Genomic DNA, 10739 nt, shown 5'->3' on the forward strand with positions numbered 1-10739 from the left:
TAACTACCATTACTATGCATCAGTGTTCCAGCCAGTTAAAACTATGCCGTATTTTGAGCATTAAAGTAGCCTAAGAGTTATTTGTAAAACACAGGTGTATGGTAAGAATACTGTCCATTTGGAACTGCACCAATGGGAACACAACAAACTGAAAATCAAATGAAAGCATCAATGCATTAATTAAACAAGAGCTGTATGCAATGAACTTTGCTAAATAGCTTGTACACCTTACTGTTTAATTGCTATCAAAATTAAAAGTAAATATATCACTAGAGATTAAGAAAGAGAGACTAACCAAAGAAGCACAAGAAAATTCAACCAAGTTGAACCTGGTTCCTTACTAGAGAAGAAAAACCTGCAGCTCTAGGGCAAGTGAATCAGGACACAGAAAAACGCCTTCATGACACTGTCATCCTCTTCACCAACTCAAGACCTTCCCTTTTCTGAATGTCAACTGGGAACCTAATCCCGCTGTGTCAGGAGACTCATTTAGAGGCCCTGAAAACACAGGGCTCTATTGCCACACAGAGATTTCATGTCACTCTGCAGGATGATACAGGTGAAATCTCAGCTACAAGGTACTTCCTTGATACCAACAAACACCAACATGTGGAGTCCAATGCAGCACCCTCTTTATTCAGGACAAAAGTAATCTCATGTGTTTTTACTGAATATCATGACTGAAAGATTATTTAAAAAACAAAACAAAACAAAAAAACCCTGAAAATACTTCCTTCCAGGCAAAGGGTCCACCATCAATTTAAATCAACCATTTCAGAGCTGAATCCACACCAGAATTTAAAAAAAACAAAACAAAACAACAAAAAACTATTTCCTTCTGCTGTTCATTTTCACTATCAGCTGTTTCTTCCAAAGCAGTTTAATATTTGACCTGTTTGTCCAACATTTAATTTTTCAGTTACAATAATAAAACAATCTTCCACTTTATAGAAGCAGCAGCAAAAGGACTACTCCAGGGAAGCTGGGGTAATTTTACTAAAAAATTGGGAGTAGGAGTAAGAGATTCAGAAAAAGTTAGATTATCAGCAATAGTTCAAAGAATTTTTGAAAGCATTCTTAATTATAAAGCAGAAATCATTGTTAGTGGGGTTATAAGAAAGTTAGCTGAAAGGATTAATTTTCATACAGATGAAATATAAGGAAGAGGGTTAAGTTAAATAACACTGCAATACAAGAATGCACAAATACCTTCTTCAACATCTGACAAATATTCAGCATCACTGAGTATTTCGGGGGCATTGGCTTTACGAACTGCATGATTTAAATAAACAAAAAAATTAAACAAAAGCATAGACTATCTATACGTCAACAAAACAATCAATGTAAACCAATAATGAACGTGCAAAGACTATATCCAACTAATACTGTTTGCTTGTTGGGGTTTTTTTAAACAAACATTTCTTAGAACAACAAAAGACAAAAATAAGCAAGAGGGTTTTTTATTTTTTAATACCTTCGTCATCAGACATATCAAGAACTTCATTCATGGTTTCAGGTACATTCATTTTGTGCTTTTCTGTAACAGTCTGTCAAAGAAAAAAAAATAATTTCAGAGTGCAGAAATCACTTTTCTTAAAATTATACTAATTTTAAAAATTAAAATAATTTTTTATCTGCAGTTAGCAAAATAAGATTTTTTTTAGCTTTTTATTCACTTTCCTTTTTATAGATGCATTGAATTATACATTAAGAAAGACTCCAGAAATAAGTAACACTATATTTGTGTTTTAAACTATATTGATATTTTCACAGCAGAAAAGTATAATCTGAAAGCCTAGAAGATTATGATACCAAAAGAAGAATCAAATACACTGAAAAGTGTTTCATGTTAAGGGGTTTAATAAGAACTCTTTAAATAGTCATCTAAATTTTGTCCAGGAATATGTCATGTCTACTTAAACTAAGTTTTCTGAGGGAATTATTTCTCTTTTGTCATTAGAAAAGTGCTGCAATTTGGGAACAGGCTTTATCTATGTGAATTTTTTTTACTCTCAATTGTAAATCAGCTTTCATATCTAGACTTGCAAACTCTGACAATTACACACTTGTGACTGATAAGCAGCGTATTTTGATTTTAATGTAAATTATTTCTCAGCTTCTCTTGAGAGTATGTGTATGGAGTAGTATAGGCTTTTCAGCATCTAACATTTCTTCTAGCACAATTCACAGCCTGACCCATCATCTCTCTAGTCTTCTTCATCTACAGAACATAAATGATCAGTCATCTTATGCAGCACAAACTCCCCTAGCTTCTTGGTTCTACACGCTAAGAATGACCTTGTAATATTGGGAGTTCTTAGCATAAAAATGTGGTTTTACTTTTCCTGCATGTCCTGGGTTAAGCTAAGACAGAGTTAACTTTCTTCATAATAGCTAGCAAGAGGCTGTGTTTTGGATTTGTGCTCAGAAGAAAGCTGATAAAAAGTGATGTTTACGCAGCTGCCAAGGTCTTTCAGCTTCTCTGTCTGTCTGCAAACAGAAGAAGCTGGGAGGGAGCACAGCCCCAGTTACTAGCCCAGGATTTGATCTTAGGTTTGGGATTGAGACCCGGAGTGGCCAATAATCTATTCCATAACACACACGTCATGCCCAGTATATAGGTGAGGACCCCTGGAAGATCGGCCCTTTTGGTTCCGGATCTGTTTTGCTCCTGGTCATCCAAGGCCTTCCTCCTCCCCCCCTCCACACCCTGGTCAGCTCTCAGTCTGGGACGCTCGGACTGTTATCTCCATTCCATGAGTGTGGTTTCGGGACTCTCCCTGCTCCGGGATCATTAGCTGGGAACAGGCTGAGCCTTGGTCATCGAGTGTGGGGGCCGTATCACTGTGTAGCACTCATTTGTATATTTGTATATAGCATTATTTTCAATATTATTGTAGTTTAGTTATTAAATTGTTCTTATCTCAACCCACGAGTCCTTTTTTCCCTTTACCCCTTTAATTCTTTCCCCTGTCCTCGGGTGGGGGTGGGGGAGGGGGTAGATTTGGGTGAGTGGGTCTGTGGTTTGGCCCCCAGCCAAGGGCAAACCCATCACACTGCAGCTACCTAGTTGTATACGAGGTAATCATTCAAGTTTATTCTACCCTGTACAATCTTCTCCATAAAATTTTTCAGGTTGTGGAAAACTCTTTTGGAATCTTTTGAGAGAGAAATGTGTTCCTGAGAAAACATAGAGAAAAGCTGTAAGAAAAAATAATGAGTATTTTCTGGCATATTCATCTATATTTTATTGTTATGAAATTTGTCTTTTGCGCAGTGGATCTTCTCTAAGCTGCTGAACTACAGACCACAGCCAGGAAAGTCACAAGGAGAAAAGGCACATGTGGTAGCAGAGCTAAAATCTGCTTGTCATCCCAAATGCTCATCGTATTGCAGCCACCTGCTTGCACTGATAGACCACACAAATGGGTGATGACAAAACATGGAATACACAGTAACTGTTTTCTGTCTCTGATATGCCTAAAAATACATATGTGCACATATGTACTCTTTTTAATCAGAAAAAAAAAAGTTTCAGAAAGGAAAAAGCTAATTTGGATCCAATGCTCTGAATTTATGTTCTTAAGATTCAATTTTTGCTTTACAATTATGGTGGTGCATGGAGGCTCCTCACCTCACAAATCTGTTTTCTTCATAGAGCAATTTGGCAGAACTTTAGTGAACAAAAGATCTTCCTGAGAAATATTTTTAATTCTGTGAATCACCATTTTTCTGATAGCAAGTAACTGACCGTTGCTAGCCCCTCTAATCTCTCCTGGCTAAGACTTCAATAAACCTTCCTGAGAGGCAAGACAGATGAGCAGGAGTTCAGGTATATGTCAGTGAATGGATATCTGGGGTTGCAGGAGCTGACTGTGGCTGCTTGCACAAAACAGCCTTTCACCATCTTTCAGAAGAAGCCAGAAACCGTATATTGAGGTGTCCTTAAGTAAATTCCAAACACTTCTTAGATTGGAATAGGTTCTCTAATACAAGCCATTATACATCAGTCCCTTGGCAAATCCTCTCAAAAGGCTGAAGCTACTTCTATTTACAAAAGTCTGTAGGAATGTCTATTCAACTACAAAAAAAAAAAAAAAAAAAAAAAAAAAAGTGTGGTTTGTTGCCTAAACAAGATGTGTGGAAAAACATGGCAGCTACAACCAGTCAATTACATTGTCCATTTTCTGCTCAGTTGGTCCTCTTTCTGCATACATACCAATAATGTCTACTACCTTAAAAGTGCTCATATTAGATCATATTTGACTTCATATCCACTTTATACTGCTAAAAGGAAATAGGTGGAAATTAAACCAAAATCCCAGTAGACATGTAACTAAACAAAGCTGAATACACTGGCTTAGGAAAAATTGTTCCATTCACTGCTGAACTAAACTGTACTTACAATTGTAGTCATGGTCTCTTCTGTCACCACCTTCAATGTGTCAACAACTGAAATGTAGCCAAGTCGCTTAGCGATTGCCAGGGCAGTGTTTCCATTCTAGCAATTGAAACATTTGTAACAAAAGTTGAATGTTAGCAAGGAAAAGTGTAGAAACTGCAAATTAACTGTAGAAGAATGCACAATAAAAGCCAAATAAATGTTTGCATGTTGGTGACTGAAATAAATATATTTTGGGCAGTAGGATACATAACCATAAGTTTTTAACTCTTTACAGAAATGGGATGAAAATGAAAACATTTTCAGACGTTTGCTGTTCTAGTTTTGGAAGAGATGATTGCATAGAGGATGCGGGGGCGATGGTTAATAGGCTTCCTCTGCTCTTTTCCTCTCCCACCGCACACATTTTTTTCTACATTTCCCTTGCTCAAATGCTTTAAGCAGGCTGGGACTGTTGAGCCCGAGGAAAGCTGCAGCCTTGTGGCCGAACCCCCAGCACTTACCACAGTGAGCTCATTGGGTGCCGCGCCGTGCTGGAGCAGGACGTTGATGATGTGGGTGTGCCCCTGCTGCGCAGCCTGGTGCAGCGGCGTGTACCCGTTCTGCAGGCACAGGGAAAGGGAAAGGCTGCAGTGGGCACGGTGCACAACCCACCTCTACAGAATGAGTGAGGCAAAGGCGGAAAACTCACCTTCGTTTTGGAATTAACTTTTGCAGAATGTTGCAGGAGAAAGTTAACAATTTTTATGTTTCCGTAGTGGCAGCCAACATGCAAAGGAGTGTATCCCATCTAGAATGAATGTAAACAATTAGTAAATGCGAATAACCCACGTCCCCTGACAAAAAAAAAAAAAAAAAAAAAAAAAAAAAAAAAAAAAAAAAAAAAAGAAGCAGACATGAAACAGCAAAAATCCTGTTAAGCTTTATTTTTTTGGCCTATGTGAAAAAACCTCCAACCCTGGAAAAAACCACACTTCTCATGAATGTTGATTCAAGTCCTGTTCTTTGTGAACCTCTCCGAATGCCTTGTATTTCTGTAATCTTCAACACATGCAATGTTGATTAAAGATTTGCCTTCCTCTTCAATGGCCAGACTATCAGGTCTCTGGGGAAGAGCCCACTGCTTTAAATAAACGTGTGCATGCCTTGCACAGTGAGGTTCACACATCACTACAGTGTGATAACAAACAACTACATAAATAAGTAAGAAATAACAACTTTTGAAAATACAAGCATGATGAGGGCTGCCTCAGCTATGGTGTAATTTGCAGGCCATCCATTCTGACTGATACACCCAGAAGGTAAATCTAAAACAATACAACTGCTTTGCCAGAACAATATAATCCTACAGAAACTGGAACACCAGCTGGTGAATTGAGGCTCTAAGACAAAAAGGTCTAATTTTTCATGTGTCTGGTCTTGTGTTATGTGAACTGGAAGAAATTGCTTCTTCTTAGCAACTGCAAAGATGAGAAAGTTGAATGTATCCTTTTTGCTCCTATTATTTGTTTTAGTGGACAGACTAAAAATGTTTGTCAACATTGGGACTCCCCCACCAAATGCTCTAAACACAATGAAACAGCTTTTTATAGTAAAGTGTACACATTTTGGAATTTTTTCTAAAACCAGTTAGTACAAGGAGAATATCACTTAAAAACCTGACAAGATTTTTAAAAACTACTACTGTTTTTTAGAAGCTACTCTGGTAGCAAAGCAGGAGTCACTAGGCTGACTCCCAATTCGCTCGCTTTAAAACCCACATATTTAAAATAAATCAAACAGCATGTTGAAACCTGTTAATTGTAACAAATGCTTTAATCAACAGTTAATATTTAACATACAATGCAATAAAACAAAAGGACCAAAGCTTGCTGTTGCTTCTCTTTTTCTAAACTCTTAGACCATGAGAACACTGTTAGCAATTTTGAAAAATTTGGACTTACTTGAGAAGTTTAACATACTATAAATCATTAGATTATCTCTTAAATATCTTCCCTGCAAGACAACACTATATCTTCTTCCTTTACAAACATAATCTAGAGCTGCATAAAGGACAGTTCAGGAGATAGCTACCTCTAAACAGGACACTTGCTATTTTTCTCTACAGAATGGAGAGAGGCCACTTTTCCCAAACCTACCCCCACTCACACTAATAGCTGGATGGCTTTCCCACAGGTGCTTTGCTCTGCTCACAGAGATGGATTAATGGGCTTCTCCCTCTCCTGAGGTGGGTAATTGTGATTACTTTGCCCATTAAAGGGCAGGTTTCATGGGCTCACTTGACAGGCTCTGAGATGCCAGAAAGGTCACCTTAGCCAGTGTTCACATTGGGCTTCACCATTTTGCAAGCAGGATGAAACTACCAGTGTCATATGTCCTTTAGTTATGCTGTGGGACTTCCAATGCAGTATTTGCCCCATGCTCTATTAACAGTTTTTATGGAAAAATCAATTGCTAGGCTGTAAAAATTGTATCTGGTATGAGGAACATAAATACACTAAACACATGGTAAAATACACGTAGACGTGCACCGCTGTTAATCTACAAGAATTCTGCTTTCAGAAAAATGGTAGGAGTTGAGGCTGTCTGAGATCATTAATTCCAGTGGCAGAAAGGTCAGTTATAATGTATATATGAGGAAACATGGCCATGGTGCATGTCTTGGCTACTGGTAGAGTCCAAAGCAGCCGTATGGCCAGAAAGAAAATACACTACTTGGGATTGAACAATCTGGAACTAGATCCTAAAGCCAATCTTGTGGGTAGAAACACTGAAAGATGGGCTGGTCTTGTATTGAGAAGGCTCCTGCCGCTCTCGTCAGTGTTTAAAGGTGAAAAAGTGCCTTTGCTTTCCTGGTCTGAGAAGAAAAGCCTGGTGCCCAAGAGGTAGAGGCACACACAGAGTTACAAGCTGTGGCTTGTCATCCTTCATTTGTACATCTGTGTCAGTGAGGTGCAGCCAGGTTAGACAACTTGGTCAAAAGCACTGAGAAGGCAAGTCCAAGGTCAGCCTCGGGTTCAGGAGCCAGCACTATACCAAATGTTCCAACCGTGATGTCAAAACTCCTCAAAAGAAAGATAAAACCTCAAATGCGAACTGTTTCTACTAGAGGGATGTTTCAAGTGCCCACGGGTTTAGACACACCATTTTCTTCATGTCACTTTGCCTCTGATACTTCTTCACACAAGGTTACCTAATTTCAGTTATATTAACACATGCTATGAGATGGTAGCTGTGCCAGTTACTTTAAATTAGGGTGTGTATTTTTTCCTTCAGTTAATTATATACTCTTTGCTATCTAAAGAAACTACTAGCTTTGACAACCAGGACGAGTTAATCATTGCAAGAAACAGTACCAGTTCCAAATTCCATTGGCATCAGCAGAATGAAATTTTCCATTGACTTACACAAACGTTGGATCAGACGCCAAATGACTATAAGGAGCTTTTCCCACAGAATAGTTGCACAGGGAGGTAAGAGCCTGAGCACTAGCTAAAATGTAACCATCATAAACTGAATGCTGGGATCTCATTTTACACTTGCTGTTAGTTTAGGGCTGGCCTAATAGCTTCATAGCAGTGTCCGGGGTCTGAACCTGACAGGGCTCTAAGCTGGTGAGAGTCGGGAGTCTTCAGCAGGACGCTGAGCTTACTCACAGCCATGTACCTCAAATGCAGCTTCTGTGGCCCCTGGTCCTACATGTCCAAAGATAAACTCAGATTAAAACATGGACAAATTATCAAAACATCATTTGAAAAAAAAATGCTGTGAAACCTACTCATACAAGAATGTAATTTTCTTCTCCCCCTTTAAAATATAGGCCTTTTAACATGACCTAAAAGGTCAACAAAAATCAGGCACCACAAAAACAACTGGGGAGATGAAATCCAAAGTCAAGGGCCGCCTGCTGGGAACCCCCTGCTAATAACCCTAAAACATTAAAATCTGGAGAGTATCAGAGAGCCAAGACCATCTGATCTCAACTTTTCCTTTGAAGTGATTTGTAAAGCCTGTAACAATGAATATTGGAGGAGGAGCTATCAACCCCCCGATATTTACTGCAGTACAACATCAGTTTCCTTCTACACACAGTGTATGCAAAGATTTACATGTAGGACTTTCATGAATGGCTAGAGGAGTAACTATTGACATTCTTCATCACTCCTGGCCAGCCTGCTGTTTAAATCTGAGACTAAGTGAAAACTTTTCCTCTCTCCCCACCAAGCGCGTGGTAGAAATCATGACATTTCCATGGTGACATGGTCACTATTCTCCGTGTTACAGCTTTTGGTGTCCCAGAGCTGAAGCTGAAGGAGGCTCCCTCTGAAGCTCTTGGTGTTACTGGCCTGGTCAGGTATGGCAGCTGGAGACGGCTTCCCTGCTGCATGCCTCATGCACGTCCTAGGTAGCAATGTGGGCACCCGCTAGCCTCATGGCAAAATACCAGTTTCCTGTCTGAACTCACTGGAAGGGCCTGGGAGCTTTCTTTTAAGTTTTCTATACCCTGTGGTCATCTCATGTCATTTCACATTTGATGACGCGGTGCCTAATGCAGCACACAGTCACTGACAGCAGAGTGACAGAGATCTGACGTGGCGGCTCACATCTCACTGGGTATGTTAGATCCCATCAGCCACCACAGGACATCTTTCACGTTTATAGTCAGCAATGTTTGTAGTGAAGGCATTGGTCAAAATAAAAGTAATTAGCAAAATGTCCTTTTAATGCCCGAGACCCAGAAGGGATATCCTTTGCTTTTTAGCTACAGTACAGATTCCTGCATTCAACTGCTTCTAGCTCAGCAAGGTTTAATGCTTATATTTATATCCTGACATCCTCATGGAAAACAGATATTCTGTTAAGTTTTCTGAAACACTCTGACTGGCAAATCCTGCAATTACACAACCAAATTAACTACAAAAGTAGTAATACTCATGGCTACTCGAGCTTCCTACTTTTATTCTCTATAGAAATGTGTCCAGGAGGCTAAAATATTTTGCTTCAAAAGCTATTAATAACAATAATACTAATAAAACCCCACAGCAAACAAACCCAGCCTTACAATTATACACATTTCTGCACAGCAGTTTAGGTTCAGAGTTATATTTACTGGCAAAGCACCAAGGGACTTAGCAGGTATCCTAATATTAAAAATGTTACTTCCAAGAAAATCAGGGCTTTTGTTTAATACAGCTCTAACACACATCACCTTCTGGAAGTCAGCTGCCACGCTGCTTCTAGCTGTTTTAAAGAATGAGCAGCAATATGGGAGTTAGCAGCGGGGAAGGTCTTATCAAAAGCCACAAGAATAAGTGACCAAAAAAAAAAAAAATCAGAAATACTGAGCTTTTCAATTCTAATGGCACACAAACACAAACCATGTCTTATTCTCTTGCCCTTCAATTTTTTGGAGGGAAATTATCACAAGCCTTGTATATCATGTCAGTGAATTACTTTAATATCCTCTACTGGTAATAACCATAAACCATAACAGCTTGAATTATTGCATTTTCTAGTCATGCTGACTTTCAAGCTGCTCTGTTTTTGTTTTTCTGATGTAAATGCCGGACAATGAAGCTACAGTATTATTGTCAGTAAGGCTAGAAAATGGTCTAGATCCGAAGATCAGAAAGGCATCCAGCGTTGATCAAATGAAACGGACAAGCCTACGTGTACATATACACTTCACTGCTTTCCTGGATCATGGCCTAACATGTTGCAGTAACTTGCAAAGATTCATTATTGCACATTATTAGGCTGGAAGTTTCCACACAGATGTGTTGATAACAACTGAGCATGTACCAAGAGCCAAAGAGAAAGAGATAATGTACCATGAAGACATACTGAAGATATTTGTATTTGAGTGTTCATTCTGTATGAAAGTGATTCTTCATGATAGCACTTCCCATTCTCCCTGCCTCCTTCCTAGCTCTTTCTGCATCTGAAAATAAGATATTCTAATGGAAAAACTGGCTAGCTGCTATGAACCTCTGTAGCACTCAGGCTGGTATGGAGCTCCTGTCAGAACAAGGCAGGCAGACCTGAACAAATCTCCCTGAATAAATCTGAAATAAAAGGCCAAACTCAACCTGCAAAAGAACATCATGATCTCTCAGTCACCGTTATCTCCCACCAACACTACAGTTTTAGGAACAAAAAACACTTTAATACTGGCTTTATTTTCCAGACAGTAGTCAGCCAGGGTCTGTGAGACCATGAGTTCCCCCGGCAGAGGCCCAACACCAAGTGCAGTTTAGCAACTGTTTGACTAAAATGATCTGCACTGAGATCAAAGCTCCAAATCCTGCTCTTTATCCTTGACTGAACCAGCACTCTT

At 39.2% G+C, this 10739-nt stretch overlaps 1 protein-coding gene across 1 annotated transcript in view; it reads right to left on the reverse strand.

The window, feature by feature from the left end:
• Positions 1 to 1450: 1450 nt before the first annotated feature.
• LOC104470812 (ankyrin-3-like) overlaps positions 1451 to 10739 on the reverse strand; it is a gene marked incomplete at its 5' end in the record, with an annotated part of 29266 nt that continues 19977 nt past the window's right edge. Inside the window, 4 exons of the mRNA XM_010085866.1 lie at positions 1451 to 1547; positions 4406 to 4501; positions 4906 to 5004; positions 5094 to 5192. Coding sequence (XP_010084168.1) covers positions 1461 to 1547; positions 4406 to 4501; positions 4906 to 5004; positions 5094 to 5192 — 381 coding nt within the window. The remainder of the gene's footprint in view (positions 1548 to 4405; positions 4502 to 4905; positions 5005 to 5093; positions 5193 to 10739) is intronic.

This window comes from Pterocles gutturalis, unplaced genomic scaffold, assembly GCF_000699245.1.
Source record: "Pterocles gutturalis isolate BGI_N339 unplaced genomic scaffold, ASM69924v1 scaffold28150, whole genome shotgun sequence".
Taxonomy (NCBI): Eukaryota; Metazoa; Chordata; class Aves; order Pterocliformes; family Pteroclidae; genus Pterocles; species Pterocles gutturalis.